This window comes from Oncorhynchus mykiss, chromosome 1, assembly GCF_057628025.1.
Source record: "Oncorhynchus mykiss isolate SJ-2025 chromosome 1, ASM5762802v1, whole genome shotgun sequence".
Classification (NCBI taxonomy): Eukaryota; Metazoa; Chordata; class Actinopteri; order Salmoniformes; family Salmonidae; genus Oncorhynchus; species Oncorhynchus mykiss.
In genome coordinates this window covers 78,549,819-78,577,031 of record NC_143022.1, presented here as the reverse complement: position 1 = coordinate 78,577,031, position 27,213 = coordinate 78,549,819, and the positions used below count along the sequence as shown (strand labels likewise).

Here is a 27,213-nt window from a genome sequence, read left to right as displayed (position 1 = left end):
TTTCATGCACTTTTCATGTGCAATGAAGTTAAATCACTATTGTTGTGGTTGTATCCTCCTGATTCCTGCTTACAAGCAAAAATTAAAGCAGGAAGCACCAGTGACTCGGTCTATAAAAAAAGTGGTCAGATGAAGCAGATGCTAAACTACAGGACTGTTTTGCTATCACAGACTGGAACATGTTCCGGGATTCTTCCGATGGCATTGAGGAGTACACCACATCAGTCACTGCCTTTATCAACAAGTTCATCAAGGACGTCGTCCCCACAGTGACAGTACATACCCCAACCAGAAGCCATGGATTACAGGCAACATTCGCACTGAGCTAAAGGGTAGAGCTACCGCTTGGAAACTATGACATACTACAAAGGGAAGCACAGCTGCGTGCTGCCCAGTGACACGAGCCTAGCAGACGAGCTAAATCACTTCTATGCTCGCTTTGAGGCAAGCAACACTGGGGCATGCATGAGAGCATCAGCTGTTCCGGACGACTGTGTGATCACGCTCTCCGTAGCCGACGTGAGTAAGACCTTTAAACAGGTCAACAAACACAAGGCTGCGGGGTCAGATGGATTACCAGGACATGTGCTCCGGGCATGTGCTGACCAACTGGCAGGTGTCTTCACTGACATTTTCAACGTGCCCCTGATTAAGTCTGTAATACCAACATGTTTCAAGCAGACCACCATAGTCCCTGTGCCCAAGAACACAAAGGCAACCTTCCTAAATGACTTCAGACCCGTAGCACTCACGTCCGTAGCCATGAAGTGCTTTGAAAGGTTGGTAATGGCTCACATCAACACCATTATCCCAGAAACCCTAGACCCACTCCAATTTGCATACCGCCCAAACAGATCCACAGATGATGCAATCTCTATTGCACTCCACACTGCCCTTTCCCACCTGGACAAAAGGAACACTTATGTGAGAATACTATTCATTGACTACAGCTCAGCGTTCAACAACATAGTACCCTCAAAGCTCATCACGAAGCTAAGGATCCTGGGACTAAACACCTCCCTCTGCAACTGAATCCTGAACTTCCTGATGGGCCGTCCCTAGGTGGTGAGGGTAGGTAGCAACACATCTGCCACGCTTATCCTCAACACTGGAGCTCCCCAGGGGTGCGTGCTCAGTCCCCTCCTACTCCCTGTTCACACATGATTGCATGGCCAGGCATTACTCCAACACCATCATTAAGTTTGCAAACGACACAACAGTGGTAGGCCTGATCACCGACAACGACAAGACAGCCTATAGGGAGGAAGCCAGAGATCTGGCCGAGTGGTTCCAGAATAACAACCTATCCCTCAACATAACCAAGACTAAGGAGATTATGGTGGACTACAGGAAAAGGAGCACCGAGCACGCCCCCATTCTCATCAACGGGGCTGTAGTGGAGCGGGTTGAGCGCTTCAAGCTCCTTGGTGTCCACATCAACAACAAACTAGAATGGTCCAAACACACCAAGACAGTCGTGAAGAGGGCGCAACAAAGCCTATTCCCCTTCAGGAAACTAAAAAGATTTGGCATGGATTTGGCATGGGTCCTGGCATGGCAACATCGAGAGCATCCTGACTTGTTGAATCACTGCCTGGTACGGCAATTGCTCGGCCTCTGACCGCAAGGCACTACAGAGGGTGGTGTGTACGGCCCAGTACATCACTGGGGCTAAGCTGCCTGCCATCCAGGACCTCTACACCAGGCAATGTCAAAGGAAGGCCCTAAAAATGGTCAAAGACCCCAGCCACCCCAGTCATAGACTGTTCTCTCTACTACCGCATGGCAAGCGGACAAAAAGGCTACTCAACATTTTTTACCCCCAAGCCAAAAGACTCCTGAACAGGTAATCAAATGGCTACCCGGGCTATTTGCATTGTGTGCCTCCCCCAACCCCTCTTTTTACGCTGCTTCTACTCTCTGTTTATCATATATGCATAGTCACTTTAACTATACATTCATGTACATACTACCTCAATTGGGCCGACCAACCAGTGCTCTCGCACATTGACTAACTGGGCTATCTACATTGTGTCCCACCCACCACCCGCCAACCCTTCTTTTACGCTACTGCTACTCTCTGTTCATCACATATGCATAGTCACTTTAACCATATCTACATGTACATACTACCTCAATCAGCCTGACTAATCGATGTCTGTATGTAGCCTCGCTACTTTAATAGCCTCGCTACTGTATATAGCCTGTCTTTTTACTTTTGTTTTATTTCTTTACCTACCTATTGTTCACCTAATACCTTTTTTGCACTATTGGTTAGAGCCTGTCAGTAAGCATTTCACTGTAAGGTCTAGAGCTGTTGTATTCATTGCACATGACAAATACAATTTGATTTGTTTGTTGAGGTGGAAACAACTGTAAAACAAAAGAAAGCCTGATGTGTGATTAGCTGGAATAACTATGCTGGCTTTTCCCCCTCATTGTGTGGGTCACTATCCCCATGGCAACACCTCAAGCCTGCTCTGTGCTACACCACATTGCTGGTAGAGTACATTGATAACAAGTGGAACATCCACATGATAACAGCTAAAGAAGACATGCTAAGCTGCTGCTTAGACATGGATGAGCTGAATGAATGCACTAATTTAACATGAAGCCCAGACCAGAGCCTTGCACAGATCTTTTGGGTGACATGCTCAATTTTTTTTTTTTTTTTTTGCATCATGTCCTAATCATCCAAATGTATCTCAAATGGATTACGAAGCTCAACAAAGTCACTTCTAGATGATTTGAACATGATGCACACCTGTATTAATGGCCCCTGTTTGAACTTGTTATCAGTATATCAGTGGGAGAACTTGCACAATTGGTGGCTGGCTAAATACTTTTTTGCCCTACTGTATATATTCTAAAAAAGAAAACGAAAAAGATAAAACTAAAACACTATAGTAAATACTACAGTATACTAGAGTAATGTCCACTGAAACACTGAAGTAAATACTATTAATATATATTAATATGTTACAGTATATTACTGTAAATATATTACAGTAATGTCTACAAGAACACCACAGTAGATACTACACTACACTACAGTCATGTCAGCAAAAACACTGTAGTAAATACTAATACTAACTAACTAATACTAATACTTTCTAGCTATCACATTCATTTTGCAAGTTAGTTAGCCAGCTAGTTAGCCAGTCAGAGGCACTGACAGGTTGAAACTGATACACCAACAAAATATGTTCATTTCTATCCCATAGAACATGACATTGCTAAACAGGCTAACATATTGTAATTTTAAAGTTTATTAGGTAGTTTACTGAATAAGTTAGTTACTCAGCAGACGTGGTTTCCATTTCCAAATGGTTTCCATTTCCAACTGATTTTTCTTCTCCCCCTGACTGGTTGTCAACGGTTACTGGTCTTGAAACTCATGTGTTTACCAGAAACAGTTTCCCATTAGTGCTGCAGATTCAAGTAGATTCTCGAGAGAGTTGTTTGCCATAAAAAAATCTCTGGCCAACTCTTAGCCACTAGTGGTAATAAATATCATTTTTTGCTGCAGACTCACCACCAGTGGCAACATTTTATGGCACATAATAATGTGCAGTAAATTTGCCACAAAATTGCAGAACGTTTGCAGCAGCAAATACATTTTTGTGAGTGTCTCCAGCCAGCCACATTATTGGTTACTTTCTACAAGGCCTGCTGAGATAATTGTCTCTGTTTTAATCATGTACACAGTTTCCAGTGTGAGTTTGTTGTCTGACAGGCATAACCTTAGGTTAAAGGGGAAGGGGCTAGTCTCCAGGCTTCCTCTGTTCAGCTCCCAATATCAGTTACCCTGGCCTCCATTAAAGGGAGAATGGACACATTGAGCCAGAGTTAATTCACTGCACCCTGGTATCACTATTGTTGTCTCTAGGGAATGTTAGGAAAGAAATTAATCACATGGGCAAGCTGATGCCATAGATCCAGCTTCACTGTTGCTACTTCCCTCACAAAGTCCTCACTCACCCCTGTAGGTGGACAGTCTACATTACCTGGTCACCTGGTCTGGAAAAACTATTGTCCCTATGCATTAGAAAGACATTAATGCCTTGAAAAGCAGTACATACTGTAATGTATCTCTCCACTCCACATACAGTGATGCCATTGCACATTCTGGTTCAGTATGCCTCTATAACACCCCTCTAATTCTAATGAACTTCAGGGACTGTAGGAGAGGTGATTGTTATTCATTACAATCTGAATTGATTAGGCAATCAATTGAGCAAAAGATGCTCCAGAACTTCAATTGCTTACGATAATGTTTAATAATGAACATTGGGCCTCCCTAGTGGCGGAGTGGTCTAAAGCACTGCATCACAGTGATAGCCACTAGAGATTCTGGGTTTGAGTCCAGGCTCTGTCGCAGCCCCATCGCGCACTAGCGACTCCTGTGGCAGGCCGAGCGCAGTGCACGCTGACACGGTTGCCAGGTGTACGGTGTTTTCTCCAACATTTTGCGTCTGGCTTCTGGGTTAAGTAGGCATTGTGTCAAGAGCAGTGTGGCTTGGTTGGGTTATGTTTTGGAGGATGCACGGCTCTTGACCTTCGCCTCTCCTGAGTCCGTACGGGAGTTGCAGTGATGATACAAGACTGTAACTACCAATTGGATTCCATGAAATTGGGGAGAAAAAGGTAACTAATAAAAATACATAAATAAAGAATAAACAGTGACAGACAGCCACTCACGTATCTCACTTAGGATACAGTGCCTTCGGAAAGTGTTCACACCCCTCAACTTTTCCCACATTTTGTTATATTACAGCCTTATTCTAAAATGTATGTTTTTTTAAATAGCCCCAAATACACACAATACCCCATAATGACAAAGCGAAAACAGGTTTTTAGAAATTTTGCAAATGTATTAAAAATAAAAAACAGAAATACCTTATTTACATAAGTACTGAGACCCTTTGAATGAGACTCGAATTTGAGCTCAGGTGCATCCTGTTTACGTTGATCATCCTTGAGATGTTTCTACAACTTGATTGGAGTCCACCTGTGGTAAATTCAATTGATTGGACATGATTTGAAAAGGCCAACACCTGTCTACATAAGGTCCCACAGTTGACAGTGCATGTCTGAGCAAAAACCAAGCCATGATTTTGTCCGCAGAGCACCGAGACAGGATTGTGTCGAGGCACAGATCTGGGGAAGGGTACAAGAACATTTCTGCAGCATTGAAGGTCCCCAAGAACACAGCGGCCTCCATCATTATTAAATGCAAGAACTTTGGAACAACCAAGACTCTTCCTAGAGCTGGCCCAGCCAAACTGAGCAATCGGGGGAGAAGGTCCTTGGTCAGGGAGGTGACCAAGAACCCGATGGTCACTCTGACAGAGCTCTAGAGTTCCTCTGTGGAGATGAGAGAACCTTCCAGAAGGACAACCATCTCTGCAGCACTCCACCAATGAGGCTTTTATGATAGAGTGGGCAGACTGAAGCCACTCCTCAGTAAAAGGCACGACAGACCGATTTGAGTTTGCCAGAAAGCACCTAAAGACTCTCAGACCATGAGAAACAGGATTCTCTGGTCTGATGAAACCAAGATTGATCTATTTTGCCTGAATGCCAAGAGTCACATCTGGTGGAAACATGTCACCATTGCTACGGTGAAGCATGGTGGTGGCAACATCATGCTGTGGGGATGTTTTCAGCGGCAGGGACTGGGAGGCTTGTCAGGATTGATGCAAAAATGAACAGAGCAAAGTATAGAGAGATCCTTGATGGAAAACCTGATCCATAGCCCTCAGGACCTCAGACTTGGGCGAACGTTCACCTTCCAACAGGACAACGAACCTTAAGTGGCCCAGCCAGAGCCCGGACTTGAACCCAATCGAACATCTCTGGAGAGACTTGAAAATAGCTGTGCAGCGACGCTCCCCATCCAACCTGACAGAGCTTGAGAGGATCTGCAGAGAACAATGAGAGAAATTCCCCGAACACAGGTGTGCCAAGCTTGTAGCGTCATACCCAAGAAGACTCAAGGCTGTAATCGCTGCCAACGGTGCTTCAACAAAGTACTGAGTAAACAGTCTGAATACTTATGTAAATTTGATATTTCATTTTTTTATTATATAAATTAGGAAACATTTCTGTGTGCAGATTAACGAGAACAAAAAAAAAACATTTATTCAATTTTAGAATAAGGCTGTAACCTAACAAAATGTGGAAAAGTCTAGGGGTCTGAATACTTTCCGAAGGCACTGTATTTTCCGGATCACAGCAGATTATTTTTTTAAAGGCATCTGTTGTTTTGGTCATTTAAATGACTTCTGGGGAGGAATGGAACACTATTGAGGTTCAGCTCATTCTTTTGGAATGACCAGTTTGTTGATGAGTAGTAATTGTGACTACTCACCCTTGATAAGAGACTGTCTTGTTTGATGACCTAATGACAACCTAATGTTTGACAACCAGTAGGAGGTGGATCACTCTTGCATTACAGTATATATTTGTAGCAAACATTTTGCACTGATCATGTGATATGAAACATGTGCATGGTTAAAGCAGGAGAAAGCTGTCCTAGCCCATCACACATCGGGCATGTCGTCTAAGTCCTTGACAAAATGAGAGAATGTCAAATGAGACCTTATCAGTTTCCTTCCGCCTGTCAAAATCCAGTGGATGATTCGTGTTGATAGCACAAGGAGGGGGCAATCAACCACGCTTCACTGCTGCTGCTTCACTCACCACGCACTCACTCGCCACTGTAGGAAGACAGTCGACATTACCAGTTCTACCCAATCACACTATTCGACCGTAACCACCCTACAACTCCCTAATCAGAAAGCAAAGATGTTGCGATTCATCCTCTGCACTAATCACTTTTCATCAAAAGAGAGAGTTGGTTGCAAAAAATAATTTAATCTAACACCTATGGTTATAATTGCAATCAAGGTAAACAATGCTCTTGTCAAAGAGTCTTTGTCAAGCACTGCTAATTTTGAAATAGTAGTGACTGATCTTGCTCGAAAAATACTACCGCATGCAACAGGGACAATTTTTCCATAACGGTATAACACTGTTCCAGGGTATGCCTCGGTGTTTGTCTCTGTTTGGGTATATGGCATACGCTTACCTATGTGATATTTTTTTTCCATCTACGACCAAGCAAACAGTCCCTAGAGACAAAAAGAGTGATTCCAGGGGCAAGTGATTTAACTCTGGCTCAGTGAACACTCTCCCTTTACTGGAAGCCGGAGTTGTTTTCTGTCAAACAATTCTCTCGAGATTCTATTTTAATGTTAACAATATCTATTGCCGCTAGTGGCAAACAGTTTACCAGAAGTCGTTTCTGGTGAACACAGGAGTTTGAAGACCAGTAACTGTTGACGACCAGTCAGGGGAAAAGAGAAATCAGTTGGAAATGGAAACCAAGCGATCTACCTACCAAAGTTGTCTGCTGAGTGTCTAACAACTTATTAATTAAACTATCTAAATAACTTTCAAATTGTGTTAGCCTGGTTAGCAATGTCATGTTTTATGGGATAGAATGACACATTTTGTTGGTATATCAGTTTCAACCTGTCAGCGCCACTGGCTGGCTAGCTAGCTATCTAGGGCTAACGCTTAGCTAACTATGATATTGTTGCACAATGAGTGTGATAGCTACTAGCTAGCTAGCAAATTAATGATTTTTATATATTTTAAAACATCTATTTTTAGGTGAAGAAGTTGCTGTCTTTTAATACCAATATCCATGTCAATATGCTATTGTCACTGTTCAGGAGCATGTTAGCTAGCACAACAGCTAGCAACAACATGAGCTGACTTGATATTAAGGCAAAACTTCATTTTTGCAGATGGATATCCTTCCCCTACCCATGGTGTTGGAAGATGCTGTATTGAGAAGAGGATGCACCAACACCCTGGAAATATGTTTGTGGTGCATTCACACATAACACTTTTGTGAGTGATAAACTAGTGTATCAACTTCAAGCTTGATATGGTAAGCAAATGCATGTATTATTGTCATAAAAGTAGCCAATACATTCATTATTTCAATAGATGTTTAATTGCTTTAAACTAGTAGCTAGCTCATCTTGATCACGTGTTCCCATATGAAAAAATATTATAGCATTGTATTATTTTATTTACAGTGCATTCAGAGAGTATTCAGACCTCTTCCCTCTTTCCACATGTTATGTTATAGCCTTATTCTAAAATGGATTAAATGAAAATAACAATCCTCATTAATCTACACCCAATACCTCATAACGACAAAGTGAAATCAGCTTTTTTTTTCAAATGAATTAAAAATAAAAAACAAAAATACCTTACTTACCTTATTTATACTTTATCTGGGGAAGGGTACCAAACATTTCTGCAGCATTGAAGGTCCCCAAGAACACAGTGGCCTCCATCATTCTTAAATGGAAGAAGTCCGGAACTACCAAGACTCATCCTAGAGTTGGCCGCCCGGCCAAACTGAGCAATCGGGGACAAGGGTCTTGGTCAGGGAGGTACCTAAAGGACTTTCAGACCATGAGAAACAAGATTATCTGGTCTGATGAAACCAAGATTGAACTCTTTGGCCTGAATGCCAAGCGTCATGTCTGGAGGAAACCTGGCACCATCCCTATGGTGAAGCATTGTGGTGGCAGCATCATGCTGTGGGGATGTTTTTCAGCGGCAGGGACTGGGAGACTTGTCAGGATCGAGGGAAAGATGAACTTAGCCAAGTACAGAGAGTTCCTTGATGAAAACCTGCTCCAGAGCACTCAGGACGTCAGACTGGTGCAAAGGTTCACCTTCCAAAAGAACAACGATCCTAAGCACACAGACAACCCAACGCAGGAGTGGCTTCGGGACAAGTCTCTGAATGTCCTTGAGTGGCCCAGCCAGAGCCCGGACTTGAACCCGATCGAACCTCTCTGGAGAGACCTGAAAATAGCTGTGCAGCTGTGCTCCCCATCCATTCTGACAGAGCTTGAGAGGATCTGCTGAGAAGAATGGGAGAAACTGCCCAAATACAGGTGTGCCAAGCTTGTAGCGTCATACCCAAGAAGACGAGACTGTAATCGATGCCAAAGGTGCTTCAACAACGTACTGAGTAAAGAGTTTGAATACTTATGTAAATGTGATATTTCTGTTTTTTTATTAGTACATTCATTAAAAAAATACAAAAACCTGTTTTTGCTTTGTCATTATGGGGTTTGTGTGTTGATTAATGAGGGGGGAAAACGATTTAATCAATTCTAGAATAAGGCTGTAACGTAACAAAATGTGGAAAAAGTCAAGGGGTCTGAATATTTTCCAAATACACTGTATATACTACAGTATTCACTGTAGTGTTTTTGAGGACTGTAGTATAGTGTAGTATTTACTGTGATGTTTTCTAAATTACCTTTTGTTTGTTACCTTTTAAATTAAATACATTTTATATATATTTTTGGGGGCTTTCTCCTTGAGGAAACTTACTGGACAAAGACTAAACAAGCAAATTGTCCATAACCTGTAGGTAGATGGGTAGGCCGGTGGTCTGACCAGTTAGGTTCAGCGCTTTTGCTCTTTTCTATAACCTGTAGAGAACACAATAGCTGGTATATACTTGGCATGTAGGTTTTTCCATCATAAGTGGCACAAATTGGGATATGGAGGAGGGGAATGATCATGGCATATGCAAATGACACATTAGCATATCAATACAGTGTGTAGTATAGTATTCTACAGATTACTATGAAATTATATAGTAAGCACTACAGTTTACAGAATACTATAGAATGATATAGTAAGTACAATACTATTCTATAGTAAACTGTAATATTTGTTATGTCGGTTGTAAAAAAGACAGATTGCCAAGCCTGTCCATTAGCTAGTGAGTATACCTTTTAAGATGGCAAAATATCAAATGTTCTCAGTATCTTAATGATGCTTTTGTTTTGTGTTTTCTGATTGTTAAAGTGCATGTATTCAACAAGCTTTGGAAGAAGGACTTCCACAGGTCCGCAATCTCCAATGTTCACTCGGTAAGTCAATAGCCCTGAACTGGGTTTGAAAGCTCATTGCTCAGTTATCACTTGCCTCACATCATTTCTGTAGTTGCCCCTTTAAACATCCTAAGGTCAAAATCCCCAGTGTTCACATTTCTCACATGTAAATGTTATAGCTACTGTACATAAAAATATGAAACAATTTATTGGAGAAATATTCCGTCTTTGCTCTTTTCTTCATTGGCATGCGGATGATTTCAAAGTTAATATTGTAGCACTTGGCATAATGTTTTCAATGTGAGATAAGATGTATTGGATTTATTTGTATCTGTTTAATACATTGAATACATATGGTATATTAAGTAGGTTTTCTCTGCAAGAAGGAAGCTCATGTAAAGTTATATTTTATTTGGTTTATGTAGATAAGCCATTTTATTTTGGTTAATATACAAAAGTAACCAAAGATATAATTTAATTTACATATTCATAATGAGTTTGCAGCAAACAGTAGAATGTTCGCCACAAGTTGCCCAGAATTGTTTGCCAGAAGTTCACAAGTCACCACAAGTTTGCCACAAAACAAATTTGCATGTGAAAATATGAGCTTGCTGCTTTTTTACCAGTTCATTAGGGAAGTTAATACTGTTTGTGTGAACAGTTCCTCTGGATTCGTCTCAAATAATACAATATAGCCCATTTAGTGCAATTTGTAGTCACCAAGCTAACAGCAGTGCACTATAAGGTACAGTATATACACTGAGTGTACAAAACACTAGGAACACCTTCCTAATATTTAGCTGCAACCCTTTCTCCATCAGAGCAGGCTCAATTCGTCGGGGTATGGACTCCACAAGGTGTCAAAAGCCTTCCACAGGAAAGCTGGCCCATGTTGACTCCAATGCTTTCCACAGTTGTGTCAAGTTAGCTGGATGTCCTTTGGGTGGTGGACAATTCTTGATACACACGTGAAACTGTTGAGCGTGAAAAACCCAGCAACGTTGCAGTTCTTGATACACTCAAACCGGTGTGCCTGGCACCTACTACCATACACCATTCAAAGGCACTTAAATCTTTTGTCTTGCTCATTCACTCTGAGTTGCACACATACACAATCCATGTCTCAATTACCTCAAGGCTTAAAAATCCTTCTTTAACTTGTCTCCTCCCCTTCATCTACATTGATTGAAGTGGATTTAACAGGTGACATCAATAAGGGATCATAGCTTTCACCTGGATTCACCTGGTCAGTTTATGTCATAGAAAGAGCAGGTGTTCTTAATGTTTTGTATACTCAGTGTAGTGTGTGATTTGAGTCAAGGACTCTTATGACAGTAAAACACTTGAAAAACACGTCAACCTGTGCTGAGACACATCAAAAATTGACTAGAGATGCAAGTGGGTGGCTGGTAAGTTATCAAATACATTTTATTTGTCACATGCGCTCGAATACAACAGGTGTAGACTTCACCGTGAAATGTTTACTTACAAGTCCTTTCCCAACAATACAGAGTTAAAAAGTAAGAACAATTTGCAAAATAAAAAGGAAATAGTAACACAATACAATAACAATGCTATATACAAGTACCAGTACCGAATGTGCAGGGGTACAAGATATTTGAGGTGAGGTAATACGTATATGTAGGTTGGGGTAAAAGTGACTCGGCAATCAGGATAGATAATAAACAGAATAGCAGCAGCGTATGTGAAGAGTGTGAACGTGTTTCTATGTGTTAGTTTGTGTGTGTGTGTGTGTGTGTGTGTGGCATCAACATGCATGTGTTTTGTGTGTGTGTGAGCGTGTGTGTTGGAGGGAGTGTCAGTATAGTATGTGTGAGTCCAGTGAGTGTGCATAGAGCCAGTGCAAGAGAGTCAGTGCAAAAAAAAGGGGTCCACGCAAATAGTCCTGCTAGCCATTTGACTAACTGTTCAGGAGCCTTATGGCTTGGTGGTAGAAGCTGTTCAGGAGTCTTATGGCTTGGGGGGTGGAAGCTGTTCAGGAGCCTTTAGCACCCAGACTTGGTGCTCCAAGATGAGAGGTTGTTGTTCTGGCACCACACTGCCAGGTCTCTGATCTCCTCCCTATAGGCCATCTCATCATCGTCAGTGATTAGGCCTACCACCGTCGTGTCATCGGCACACGTAACGATGGTGTTGGAGTCGTGTGCAGCCACACAGTCGTGGGTGAACTGGGAGTACAGGAGGGGACTAAGCATGCACCTCTAAGGGTCCCCCATGTTGAGTGTCAGCGTGGCGAATGTGTTGTCGCCTACCCTCATCACCTCGGGGCGGCCTGTCAGGCAAGTTAGGCTTGATGCTTGAGTTTACGTAAAATGTGTCCATGTGCAGAGCGTGTACAAACAAGAAAACTACTGGAAAATATAAGTTAGAAACAAATTTGCCAGTCTTTGGTGAGAAGATAGTTTGCATTGGTGGGAAATTAGATTCCATAGTGTGTCTCTGTGGTTCTGTTGCCCTCTGGTGTGAGGATGTGTCCATTGTGAGTCTAGACCAGTGTATAATGGCATCACCATATTTCACATTAAAAAAGCAGGTTACGACCACGTGGTCACTTCTTTGCCCTTTACTTAATTGAATGTAGTTAAAAAGAACAGCGTATGGCGTTGAAGACGGGGTGTTTCATGTTTGTTTAAAGAAAATTGTAGGCAACATCATGATAAAATCCATTGTACTGTTTGCTCCCAAATTGTTTTTTACATAATGGTTTCACAATGATTGAGAGTAAAATACCCAGTGGCAAACAGTATTTTAAAATTATCAATCATTAGCATGTGAAGGCTCTCTTTCTACTCTCAATATTTGTCGTGTCAAAGCTTTCCCACTAGAGGGAGTAGTCCATCAGGCTCTACCCCAGTCATTTTCCAATAGTCTTTCCTACAAAAAGCAAACGATTCTACAATATACAGTATAAGGGCACCGCCGTCAATGCATCATCACGAAAGGCAAACAAAAGGAAAAACTTCAAGCACTAGACAGATGCATTGCTCAGGTCTTCGGAGCACCTCATACATTTTACTGACTATATGTTCTCCCATTGTGACTTAATTCATGTCCCATGGCTTATCCCACTTGACAGTTCATCTCATAGGACTCAAATGACCATGGGGGATTTAGTACAGTACTTATTCCTCAGTTCTGTATCCATCTGAGGTGGAGCCATTCCTTATGTCTCTGTCCAGTGGAAGACCTTGTTGTCCAGGATTGTGGCCAGTTTGTGGTTGAATGGCTGGTGGAACTCCCTGAGGAGGTCCCTGGTGCTGGGCAGCATGGGGCCCAGGCTCCTGTCTGCTGCTCTCCGTGTGTTGGACATGGGCCTCTTGGTGAGAGCTGCCTCCGTCTGCTCAGATAAAGGCCCTGAGGGACATGCAGTAAAGACAGACACATACAGGATCAGTAGATGTTGAAATTCACACAGAGGAAGAAGCAGACATGCATCACCAACATTGTGTCCTAACTCTGGACACACCTAGGATGTTGATGTAGTATCAGTGGAATAACTGTTTTTATCCCGGTACGTACCCACATTTAGGAAGTCAAAGACTTTACGTATGGTGAGTCTCAGATTGGCAGCGTAATCTTCTAACTGCAGAACTAGGATCTGATCTCTATGGAAGACAGTCAACCAGTCCAGCAGGAAGACACTATACAGTCCTAGGTTCAGTCTGACCTGGAGAGGATCACAACAAACACTGCAGGTAAGACTTCTATATGATTTCCATAACTCTAAGGCTTCATTGTGAAGGTGGAGAACAAGCTACATGCTATGACTCCTGTTAACAGTACACAACTTAACCTGCAGGGAGTGCTAGAGACCACAGCATGACTCCTGTTAACAGTACACAAGCTAACCTGCAGGGAGTGCTAGAGACCAACCGACAAAAGTAATTATGTCTCTGCAGATGCAGCAAAAAGAGAAGTGGCACCTTCTGAGAAAAACATGACATATTTTTTAAATGATCATAAGCTCAACAGCATGGATTCAGAAGTCAAATGTAAACGGGGAGCTACTGTAGGTCAACATTCATGCCGGTTGACAATGACATTCACGTTGCTGAACATCAAATGCATTTTACTTAGAAACTATGTGCCTTAATAGGTACACACGGAACTCTGAGCCCCATGTTGGCACCAATACAATGACATTACTACCACAAATCAGGCTGAGATGTATGTAGAACAGTGTGAACAGTAGTGTACATCTCTGGCAGTAGGTATCTAGATTTGTGCTTTTCCTATGTAAACTAGCTGTGCCCCAGGCCATGACAGCTGCACCCAAGTAAGGAAATGTTTACAGCATTAAAACTTGTGGACCCCAGGAAGAGTAGCTGCTGAAAGTGTAACAGCTAATGAGGATCCAAATAAACTAAACAAAGCATACATACTGTGCCTGTATAAAACTGAGCCAATATCCATTTCAGGGTAGTAAAATAGTTAAAACAGTAATAAGAATTTCTGGAAATAAATGCCAATATTTCCAGACAACTACTTCCTAAATGACTTACAGTAACTGCATCTCAGTCGAATCTGTTCTGAAAGGAAACTTCACGGTTCTTGATTAGTTAATCAGTTATCAAGTCAGTAGATCTACTGAGGCATATGTCACAGCACATTTTCACCACCTTCCAGGAAGTGGCCGTGATTTGAATAACAAATCCTATTAGACATGGGGAAAAAAGTCCTGAGTTATGGATCGCAATTTGGCATGGAATCTATTTAGTTAAGTAATACAATTTGGCATAGACAAAGCCATCTCTGCTTAACTTTGTATGCACTTTGTTTACATAATCAGATCTCTTAATAAATGCAGTCAAACTAAGTGTTTCTTCTTGCTTTTGCACAATTTTCTTATGTTTCCATCTAGACAACACACTATCCACCAAGAACAGTGATACAACAGGATATGCATTCCAATGCATTTACCTTGAACACCTACGGTAGTGCTGAGGGGGGGGTGGTGGTGGGGGGGGTTCTGTTATTAAACAACCGATTGACCAACGTCGGTTCAATTACTTGAATTCCATTTAGTTTTTTTTTTTTGTGAGCTCAACGCTCTGTTTCTCTAGAGAGAAATCAAATCATTCTGGATGTCATTCACGCTGGATTACAGGCACATTTTAGTTGTAGTTTTCATTAGGCAAATATTCAACCTAGTTCAGAAGAGAAACATGGTAATTAACTACAATTACCATTATCCATTGTGCCTGTTCTGACAGAGATGGATAGCCTACACACAGAACGCATGAGAGAGGAATGTACACAACACAATGAAGAGAGGGATAGAGGAAGTTTGTGAGGTAGCTCTACTGCATTGATAGTTGTAGTAGTTGGTAATAAGCAGTCTTGAAAGTATTGGGACAGTGACCATTTTTGTTGTTTTGGCTCTGTACTCCAGTACTGATATAATACAATGACTATGAGGTTAAGTGCAGACTGTCAGTTTCAATTTGAGGGTATTTTCATCCATATCAGGTGAACAGTTTAGAAATTACAACACTTTTTGTACATAGTCCCCCCATTTTAGGGGACTAAACGTATTGTGCCAAATTCACATATGTGTATTAAATTAGTTAAGTTAGGTATTTGTTCCCATATTCATAGCACACAATGACAACATCAAGCTTTTGACTCTACACATTTGTTGACTGCATTTTGCCACACCCTGATCTGTTACACCTGTTTTTGTGCTTGTCTCCGCCCACCAAGCTAGATGCCCTCAATTTCATACAAATCATCAAGGAACCCATCAGGTACAACCCTAAATCCATAAACATGGGCACCCTCATAGACATTATCCTGACCAACTTACCCTCCAAATACACCTCCGCTGTTTTCAATCAGCATCTCAGCGATCACTGCCTCATTGCCTGTATCCGCTATGGGTCCGCGGTCAAACGACCACCCCTCATCACTGTCAAACGCTCCCTAAAACACTTCTGCGAGCAGGCCTTTCTAATTGACCTGGCCCGGGTATCCTGGAAGGATATTGACCTCATCCCGTCAGTCGAGGATGCCTGGTCATTCTTTAAAAGTAATTTCCTCACCATCATAGAAAAAATGCAGAACTAAGAACAGATATAGCCCTTGGTTCACTCCAGACTTGACTGCCCTTGACCAGCACAAAAACATCCTGTGGCGGACTGCCATAGCATCGAATAGTCCCCACGATATGAAACTGTTCAGGGAAGTCAGGAACCAATACACACAGTCAGTCAGGAAAGCAAAGGCTAGCTTTTTCAAGCAGAAATTCAAAACCTGTAGCTCTAACTCCAAAAAGTTTTGGGACACTGTAAAGTCCATGGAGAACAAGAGCAAGTCCTCCCAGCTGCCAACTGCACTGAGGCTAGGTAACACGGTAACCACTGATAAATCCATGATCATCGAACATTTCAATAAGCATTTCTCAACGGCTGGCCATGCCTTCCTCATGGCTACTCCAACCCCGGCCAACAGCTACGCCCCCCCCCATGCAGCTACTCGCCCAAGCCTCCCCAGCTTCTCCTTCAACCATATCCAGACAGCAGATGTTCTGAAAGTGCTGCAAAACCTGGACCAGTACAAATCAGCTGGGCTAGACAATTTGGACCCTCTCTTTCTAAAACTATCCGCCGCCATTGTTGCAACCCCTATTACCAGCCTGTTCAACCTCTCTTTCGTATCGTCCGAGATCCCTAAAGATTGGAAAGCTGCCGCGGTCATCCCCCTCTTCAAAGGCACCCTAGACCCAAACTGTTACAGACCTATATCCATCCTGCCTTGCCTATCTAAAGTCTTCGAAAGCCAAGTTAATAAACAGATCACTGACCATTTCGATTCCCACCGTACCATCTCCGTTGTGCAATCCGGCTTCCGAGCCGGTCACGGGTGCACCTCAGCCACGCTCAAGGTACTAAACAATATCATAATCGCCATCGATAAAAGACAGTACTGTGCAGCCATCTTCATCGACCTGGCCAAGGCTTTCGACACTGTCAATCACTGTATTCTTATCGGCAGACTCGATAGACTTGGTTTTTCTGACGATTGCCTCGCCTGGTTCACCAACTACTTTGCAGACAGAGTTCAGTGTGTCAAAACGGAGGGCAAGTTGTCTGGACCTCTGGCAGTCTCTATGGGGGTACCACAGGGTTAAATTCTCGAGTCGACTATTTTCTCTGTATATATTAATGATGTCGCTCTTGCTGCGGGCGATTCCCTGATTTACCTCTAAGCAGACGACACCATTCTGTGTACTTCTGGCCCTCCCTTGGACACTGTGCTAACTAACCTCCAAACGAGCTTCAATGCCATACAACACTCCTTCCGTGGCCTCCAACTGCTCTTAAAATGCTAGTAAAACTAAATGCATGCTCTTCAACCATTCACTGCCCGCACCCGCCCGCCCGACTAGCATCACCACCCTAGACGGTTACGACCTAGAATATGTGGACAACTATAAATACCTAGGTGTCTGGCTAGACTAGACTCTCCTTCCAGACTCATATTAAACATCTCCAATCCAAAATTAAATCTAGAATCGGCTTTCTATTTTGCAACAAAGCCTCCTTCACTCACGCCGCCAAACTTGCCCTAGTAAAACTGACTATCCTACTGATCCTCGACTTCGGCGATGTCATCTACAAAATAGCTTCCAACACTCTACTCAGCAAACTGGATGCAGTCTATCACAGTGCCATCCGTTTTGTTACCAAATCACCTTATACCACCCACCACTGTGACCTGTTGGCTCTAGTCGGCTGTCCCTCGCTACATATTCGTCGCCAGACCCACTGGCTCCAGGTCATCTATAAGTCTATCCTAGGTAAAGCTCCGCCTTATCTCAGTTCACTGGTCACGATAACACCCACACGTAGTACCCAAAGCCAACACCTCATTTGGCCGCCTTTCCTTCCAGTTCTCTGCAACCAGTGACTGGAACGAATTGCAAAAATCGCTGAAGTTGGAGACTTATTTCCCTCTTTAAACATCAACTATCTGAGCAGCTAACCGATCACTGCAGCTGTACATAGTCCATCTGTAAATAGCCCACCCAATCCCCATACTGATTTTATTTTATTTACTTTTCTGCTCTTTTGCACACCAGTATCCCTACTTGCACATTATCATCTGCTTATTTATCACTCCAGTGTTAATCTGCTAAATTGTAATTATTCGCTCCTATGGCCTATTTATTGTCTACCTTTTGCACACACTGTATATAGACTTTCTTTTTTCTACTGTGTCATTGACTTGTTTGTATTATTGGCTTGTTTATTGTTTACGCCATGTGTAACTCTGTCTGTGTCATACTGCTTTGCTTTCTTGGCCAGGTCGCAGTTGCAAATGAGAACTTCTTCTCAACTAGCCAACCTGGTTAAATGAAGGTGAAATAAAAATTAAAAAAAACATCCTGTTTTCTAGTTTTCCCAGTTTTGACCATTCTGCCTGCCCTGGGCCTGCCTTCCATTCAGTACCTTGTCACACCGCCCTGGATTATTGACCTCTGCTTGCCCTGACCCTGAGACTGCCTGCCGTTCGGTACCTTTTGACTCTGATCTGGATTACTGACCTCTGCCTGACCTTGACCTGTCGTTTTGTCCGTCCATGTTCTAGTAATAAACTTTTGTTACTTTGACACTGTCTGCATCTGGGTCTTCCCTAAAACGTGATACATTTGCAGTTTGTTTTGGTTGTGTTTCAGTTTAATTGTGCCCAATAGAAATTAATGGTAGATAATGTACAGAGTCATTTTTGAGTCCCTTTTATTGTAAATAAGAATACGTTTCTAAACACTTCTACATTAATGTGGATGCTGCAGTACCAGGATTATGTATAATCATGAATAAATTGTGAATAATGAGTGAGAAAGTTACACACAAACCTCATACCCCAAGACATGCTAATATCTCACCATTACAATAACAGGGGAGGATTATTCACAATTCATTCAGGATGATTCATAATCAAGGCAGCATCCACATAAATGTAAAAGGGTTTAGAAACATTCTGTTCTTGATGTAGTCATTGCGTGCTATGAATATGGGACCAAATACTTAACTTTTTACTACTTTAATACACATGTAAGTGATTTTGTACCAATACTTTTGGTCCCCTAAATGGGGGGAATATGTACAAAAAGCACTGTAATTTCTAAATGGAAAATACCCTCAAATTAAAACTGTCAGTCTGCACTTTAACTTCATAGTCTTTGTATAATTTCATCCAACGTGCTGGAGTACAGAGCCAAAACAACAAAACAATTGTCACTGTCCCAATACTTTTGGAGCTCACTGTACTTGAAGAACTGGTCAAATGATTTTGTCAGACAGCTCCCCAATGTGGACCTGACAGAAACAATGGAATGTTTTCAATGTTTTGGAAATTCATTGTTCACTATTTTTAGCTTTGGGATATTCATTAAAAAGCTCTCAAATATTTTTATGTCATTATTTCATAATACATTTAATGTTTAAAAAAATGATCTATACCAAAATCAAAAACGGTGATTATTTTTTAATAACCTAATCGAACCGACCTCAAAAAGCACTCATCACTAATCGTTCAGCACGAACATACAGTTGAGTGTTGTACATTTTCAATGTCAGCAATAAGAGTAAAGTATGTCTGCTAAATGGCATATTTATTATTTATTCATAAGAGTCCCGCTCACCGTCATGGCATTGGAGAGGGTTGTGTTGTAGACACAGGAACGCACAGAGTTTTCTGCTAAACAAGCCTCAAACAGCTGTAGGGATTCTGAGACCCTCAGGTCAAAGTCCTCCACAGACTTGTTAGCCATGTTGAAGTACAGGTAGTCTGAATATAACCTAAACCAGAGGGAGACACACACACACACACACACACACACACACCCCCCCCACACACACACACCAACCAGAAAACATACTTTCTTCAGCTACATTGACCAAATGCACAGATATTCCTATAGTGAAAACTGTGACAGCATGCCAAAACATTACTGAGTCCTACAGGTATAGGACTTAATTTGATCACGCTGTTGTGTGAGAAGGGTGTACTCAAGGTTTAAAAGGGCTTCTAAAGTCTGATGTTTTCAAGTGGAAATGACAGACTTTATTTGCCCTAACAAAACATTTATCAACCCCCTACAAAAATGTCCATTCATTATAATCCACATAATCATTTACAATTCCTGCTGCTGCATGATTATTTTCCTGCTGTGAGAAACTGCTAAATTAAAATTCCCACATATTTACCTCTCTACTGGGTCTCTGAGCATGACAATGATTTTAGCATTGGGCTGAACTGCGTGGATGAAGTCCTGGGCCAGGAAAGGAGGCTCCCCATCTGCCCGGTAGTCATGGAGATAGCTCCAGGCTTGGTTGTCCCACATTGTGGATGCGCTTGCTTCACCTGTCAAACATATTTGTGATACCCATTATGTGATTACACTTGACACTGCATATAACACAACAGTCGTAGCCTTTCATAATTCCTCAATAACACTGGACCTTATGGTGGCTTTAGCAACAACATTCTACTTCAAAACCTTGCCCTTAAATGTCAGTTTTGAGTGTTGGCATTATCATGCTGGTTAGTGCAGAGCCAATTAAGAGGGAATGGAGTGAATAATGGAGTGAGAGAACTGATAATGGAGGAAGGAGAAACAAACAGTCTTCTGGTGTTAATAAGTGTCGAAGGTCCTAGACTGGCTGTGAATACTGAATGAGGTTTGTAATCACACAACATCTCTTTCTCTCTCTCACACACACACACACACACACACACACACACACACACACACACACACTTTGTTGAAAGCAGTACATCCCAAGAGTTTATAAAGATTTTAAAACTTGACCTAATTTTATTATAATTCAATATGTATCCAGTAGATATAAATGACCTACGATGACCTGTAGGTTACCTGTAATAATGTGTCGCTGGCTGTGGTCTCCAGAGGTATTCCCCAGTATTCCCTCCTGGATGTGGTAGGCAGCCAGTTCAAACAGGTCCAGGTAATCCTCCACAGGGAAGCGTTCTAGGAGGCCATCTTTAAGATGGATGATACCTGCAAGGGAGAGCAACACCGTGGTCAATGACGTCATCATTCAATCAAATGTCACTATCGTCTACTTCCATCTATGATCTATCATAGACCTTCTCAAAAGCAAAAGGTGATCAAAGTCTGAGAGGAAGTTCTGTCCATATTTTCACACTTGTCAGAGCTCAAAGAAGATCAAGACTTCTTACTAGACGGCCCCAGGAGACCTGATGTAGATGCCCTTCTCATTCAATTGTCAGCACAAAGATCAACATCCCAAACCATTTCCCCCTGCTGCTTTGAATGCCCACAAACCCACTTGGCGATGGAGCCTGAAATCAATGCGCTCTGCATGATCAACAGTATAGCTCTCCTTAGAGTGTGATCTGACACCTACACTGCCTCTCAGACTCTTAAACATCTCATTCAATTAGATGAATTACAACAGACACTAGTTTGGATGGCTGGACCTGGTCTCATCCATCCCCCACACACTACAGTAGAGGTTCAGAGCAACACTTACTCACTCTGTACAAATCTTTGAAAAATAACTGTAAGGAAAATTAGAAGCAGATGATTATCATAAAAGAGACAACACTTTGGGTTTTCATTCAGTTATACTGTTACTAGTGTGCAAAGTGTAGAATGTAGGTACAACAATTAGGAAAATAAGCACACAATATTACCTCAAAATAGATATAATATGAATATAAATGGGAAGAAGTTATTCCACACATCACTGGTGGTTCCCCCTAGAAATTTATTTTGGCAAGGTGAAAAGGCTGTTGAAGCCAATGTAAAAGTTTTCCATCCAAATCAATGGAAGCCAAGTTCTCTGGGCAGCTCTACCAAAGTAAAGACGGGGACTAGTGCTTACCAAACCTTTTCCGCGTCCACCAGTGGGGCTCTTTCATGGTGGTGAACTTGACCTCCGGGTGTAGCAGCAGTCGGTGAAACAGGTCCGTTGTGCCACATTTGGGCTGGCCAATGATGTAGAAATATGGCAGACAGCGCAGGCGGTATTGCTTGTTGTCGTCACTGTGGTACAAGTGTTCCTGGAAATGTTTCCTTAGGTAGTCACAGACAGTCCGGAAACTCTTAGAGCGAACTGCATACAGGTTTTTACTGTAAGGATCCACTTTGGTTTTCCCAGAGAGCTCCTCATACCAGCATGGACTCTTGGTATTGGGTAGGAACTGACGAGGAATAACGGAAAACAACTGGGAAGGACAAAACAGAGAAATTGTCAAAATACCTTTCAAACACTTCTAGACAATTGTAATGATGCTATTATCTTATTTGCTATTATAAATGCTTGAAAGGATTTTTGTCTTGAGACAAAACGGCACACATACTCTGCTCATACTCACATGAGAGTCCGTATTGACAACGTCCTTCAGAAGAGGCAGCTTCCTTGGGCTGAACTCAAGCTTAGATGTAATGCACTTCACCAGGAGCTTAATGTTGGTATAGTCCTTGGTAGAAGACAGGTTATGGGGGAGGGTGCTGCTTGGGTTGACTATAGTCCTGAGGTGGAACGGTGACATTGTCAGCATCAGACCCTTTTTATCCCAGGTTAAGATGTAAGAAGCCATGATGAGGAAGGTCAACGTCAATCCTAGCAGGAAGCTGATAACCTTGACCTTTCTGACACTCCTCAGGGGCCCCAATGACCATAGAGGAACCCGCCTCAACTCTAGGACACTGGGCAGGCCTCTGCGGCTGTTATCCCCATCGTCCAAACAGGGCATTGTGCGTCTCTTCCTGTAGTTCTCAACTTACATAGGGCAGGGTGGGCCATATGTGTAGTCCATTTGAGGAATGGAACCATGTTTGTAGTCTGTAAGAGACATGCTGTAGACCTGATGGAACAGAGCTGTGTGGAGGGGGATGGGTGATGTCAGAGGGGAGGGACTTCGAGGCACATCTGCCGTCAAGGCACATCTATAATGGGATGGAGGTGTGTGGAGGAGCAGTGGAGGGTTCATCCATCATGACTGCTCCAAATGTTGCTGTAGGCACACCAGGTACTGTAACACCACATACGGTGCTTAAAACAGAGGAAACTTTTGGACACGACAATTCTCAATTAATCTGTGATTCGTTTTTCCCCTTCAACGGTGTAGTGTTTTGAGGGGCCCTGGACTGTGTTATAGACAGCTCACAGCTGTTTCCTGACCAGGTGCTAAGTATTATTCCAGGATGAGGGTTCAGTTAGGGGCGATCGAACATGAGACATCTCAGATGAATTCTTCTTCCTCCACTAGCAAGGGTGACTTCAGCCCAATTACTCATGACAACCTCACAGGCAGCTCATAGCAGAGAGAGTGTGAGTTCTTGTCGGATAACGCTCCCCTGCTTTAGGGAGAAGGATAATACAGTGGGTACAAAAGCTTATAATGTGAGAGCATAATGGTAAGTCTGCACCTTCATCCTCTGCGTTTAGGGCTGATCAAAGAAGAAGACAGTTTCATCACTGTTGGCTAAAATAAACATCAACCTCTTAGAACACGCCAGATCTCTATCCTACAAGGAAATACAAGGTTGATCCATGAAAATGTTATGTTTTTGGAGATGAAAGGTTTTCTCGTGACACCAAAAGTGTACTGTATTGATACAGGTGGACGAGCAGTGCGGCAAGGTCTTTCCCTCAAGTTAGAGAGAGAGAAAGCGAGTATTATTTCTGGACCTGTGTGTTGAAGAATTCCAGACACAGGACCGACCGAATGTTTCACAAACTCTTCCATCACACTTCCTGGAGCCATAATTCATCCTGCTTTCTTTTCTTCCAGAGTTTACACACGTTAACAATTACTCTGGATGTTGAAATTAAACCCCCGCCCAGATACAGTGAATTACACTTGGTACATTCAATGAATTCAGTGTTATTTCTCATTGCATAAATGTTGTTCTATTCACTCTTGGGCCTTATTAAACAGAGACCACTAAACGCCTCTGTGATTTTAAATAATCACATATTATATTTCTATCACTGGCTGTCAAAAACTGTGGGTTACACTTTACTTGAGCCATGTGCCATACAACCTGTAGTGTACAGCAATTAAAAACACATTTAGTTGAAAGACACATTCAATGTATAATATGATACAGTATATGCCATTTAGAATATGCTTTTATCCAAGGCGACTTACAGCCATGCACGCATACATTTTTTACATACGAGTGGTCACAGGAATCAAACCCACTATCCTGGCACTGCAAGTGCCATGCTCTACCAACTGAGCTATGCATCATTATGTAGTATAAAGGTTTGTATCCTACTTACAAGGTCTCAGCTGAACATGTTCTTCTCCTGGTCGTGATCTTGGTGTTGCTGACGGAGAGGGTCTCCTGTCCTCTCTCTGTAAAACCCATGGAAAGTTATTGTCTGCCAGAGCCAGCATTAAACATCCGGATTGTAGGCTTGATTTCTGTAGAGAGAGAAGAAGGGGATGGAGATGTGCAAGACGGAGAGATGAGGATAGACAATATGAAGGAAAGAGTAAAAACAAGGTACGAAGGAGAGAGGGCAAGATAACCATTAAAGCCCATATAGAAGCATCTGTGATGGAACTTGCGTGGGAAACTGACAGGGGCTGAGGAGGAGGAGGACGGGGCTGAGGAGGTTGTGAGGGGAGGTGGGAGTGTGGGAGCCAGAACTGAACAAATATATATAGAAAAATATCTATTTTAGATAAAAATAAAAAAAAATCAAATCTATTAAAAAAAATGTACAAATGTATAACAAAATATATGTTAATTGCATCGGAAAATGTATTTAAAGTATTTCAAAAAATATATACACTATCAGTCACGTTTGGTCAACGTTTGGACACACCTACTCATTCAAGAGTTTCTTTATTTTTACTATTTTCTTCATTGTAGAACAACAGTGAAGACATCAAAATTATGAAATAACATGTATGGCATCATGTAGTAACCACAAAAGTGCTAAACAAATCAAAATATATTTTATATTTGACATTCTTCAAATAGCCACCCTTTGCCTTGATGACAGCTTTGCACACTCTTGGAGCATTGTACAATGTATAGTTTTTGTTTAAATCCATAAAAACAAAAGAAGAATATAAAAGAATATAAAAAAATATCTAAAAAACATTAATGCAGGTATTTTTATTGCCATATTATCAATAGCCAATTTGCAATTCTACATACTGAGTGTTGCTAATGACCTTTATATGAGAAGTGTTTATCACATGCTAGTGACTGTAGAGTTTCTTTAACTTTCCAGTCTGCTCTCTGCTCTAGCGCATGCACAGTAGCTATGCCATTAGATAAGATATGTAGCCAGGAACTAGAGAGAGCTATGCCTTAATCCCCTTAGGCCTTACATGTCTCTCTTTCTTTCACATGGTTATTTCTTATGTCATGTAAATATCCCTGTGTTTCATACTATATTATAGCAATCATTTGTAGGTATAATATCATGTCTTATGTTTGTATGTTATTACTATGGAGTATATTACTCTGCATTGCTCTGCATGGCTCCTAATGATTGTGGTTCTAACAAAGGCAGAGTAAACAATCACATAAAACACATTCAAATGGAAACAGCTGTGTGTGTGTGTGCGCGTGTGTGTGTGCGCGTGTGTGTGTGTGCGTGTGTGTGTGTGTGTGTGCGTGCGCGACTGTGTGATGGGCCTCACTGTCACGTTAACTGTACAGCATAACAGTGGATAAAAAACAATCAGTATTAAGTGGGTGAGTGCATATCCAGCCAACCACTCAGACGAGCTCCAGCTAGACGTATTTACATGGTCCTTCGCATCGCCGGATTCTGTCCTGCTATATTTGAGATGTTGAGGTGCCCCAAAGAGGAGTCAGTGCATCTTGCCAAGAGACGCCTGTCAGCACCCACGTCAGCCCACAGCGCCACACAAAGCCGTCGCGTCACTGAAGAAGATGGCGCAAGTTCTGGTTAGCAACTAAGTTGCCTGTGTTTATTTTTAGGAAATGTAACCAAAAATATAGTATTTTTAGCTCTTTGAAGCTGATGTACAAAACCAAAAGTAAAAGATGCAAAAACAAAACTAAAGAAGAGGAAGCATACACATATGGCACATAAAACAGATCTACCGCGTCTTAGACTTGCTTTCAATGAGAATGACAGCTCTATAACACATATTTCTATAAACTTACATATTGCCGCTTTAATGAACCTATTGCATCGTTATATTTACTATTATGAGTATCAAATTAAATCAATGCACCGAATACAACAGGTGTAGACTTTAACGCTTACTTTCAAGACCTTAACCAACAATGCAGTTAAGAAAATATTGACTAAATAAACTAAAGTTTGTTTTAAGTTACAAAATAAAATAACAATAATGAGGCTATATACAGGGGGTACCGGTACCAAGTCAATGCGCGGGGGTACAGGTTAGTCGAGGTAAATTGTATATGTAGGTAGGTGTAAAGTGACTATGCATAGATAATAAAGAGCGAGTAGCAGCAATGTAAAAACAAAGGAGTATGAGGTGCATGTTACTATTACTGGAAGAGAGTGTGTATATGCCAGCTAAAGTTAGTAAGTTAGTAGAAGATTCTAGACCTCTGGAGCGCTTCCGCATGCACATTTGATTTATCTGATAAGCTCTCTAGCTGGCGAGAGGTTCTAGGAGTTTCAGAGACCATCCTCCATGCTCCAGCATGCGCAGTAAGATTCATGACTCCGGCACCAGACTCAGATAAGATCTCCACCAGTCAGCGGAGAGGACCATAAATCTAGCCTGGTCTAAGTAATTAGTTCTCTCTCTGAGATATGTTTATAAATATACTGCTGTAAATGTATATGCTGTTATGTGAATAGTCTGGTATAGATGCTACACCATTCTTTCCTGAGTACATATTCCCGTTGCATAGCTTACAACATTGTTTGTTATTGCCTTTCAGAACCACAAGTCGATTTCTAAATCACTGAAGAGTGTGTTTGTGTGTTAATACTACATGTGGTGGTAATGAAGATAAATAAAACTGGACACATCTGCCTTGTAGTGAGTCAGAACCTTAACAAATCAGCATTAAGTGCAAGTACATCTTTCCCTTGATCCTGACTAGTCTCCCAGTCCCTGCCGCTGAAAACATCCCCACAGCATGATGCTGCCACCACCATACTTCACCGTAGCAATGGTAACATGTTTCCACCAGATGTGATGCTTGGAATTCAGGCAAAATAGTTAAATCTTGGTTTCAGACCAGAGAATCTTGTTTCTCAAGAGAGTATTT

The 27,213-nt window shown here is 41.9% G+C and overlaps 1 protein-coding gene across 12 annotated transcripts in view; it reads right to left on the bottom strand.

Moving 5' to 3' along the window:
• Nucleotides 1–11,347: 11,347 nt before the first annotated feature.
• The window catches only part of LOC110529439 (carbohydrate sulfotransferase 15), a 37,213-nt gene continuing 21,347 nt past the window's right edge, over nt 11,348–27,213 (bottom strand). For 2 of the 12 annotated variants that reach the window (XM_090240931.1, XM_090240933.1), the window contains exons 2-9: nt 24,251–24,395; nt 22,335–22,491; nt 21,842–22,184; nt 20,848–20,991; nt 20,177–20,333; nt 19,612–19,768; nt 13,485–13,632; nt 11,348–13,319 (exon numbers count right to left, since the gene is read on the bottom strand). In XM_090240931.1, the coding sequence (XP_090097057.1) occupies nt 13,129–13,319; nt 13,485–13,632; nt 19,612–19,768; nt 20,177–20,333; nt 20,848–20,991; nt 21,842–22,184; nt 22,335–22,491; nt 24,251–24,339 (1,386 nt within the window). In that variant the 5' untranslated portion in view covers nt 24,340–24,395 and the 3' untranslated portion in view covers nt 11,348–13,128. Of the gene's footprint in view, nt 13,320–13,484; nt 13,633–19,611; nt 19,769–20,176; nt 20,334–20,847; nt 20,992–21,841; nt 22,185–22,334; nt 23,323–24,250; nt 24,396–27,213 lie in introns of all 12 variants that reach the window. The other 10 variants (XM_021611656.3, XM_090240922.1, XM_021611650.3 and 7 more) reach the window with 9 other exon arrangements.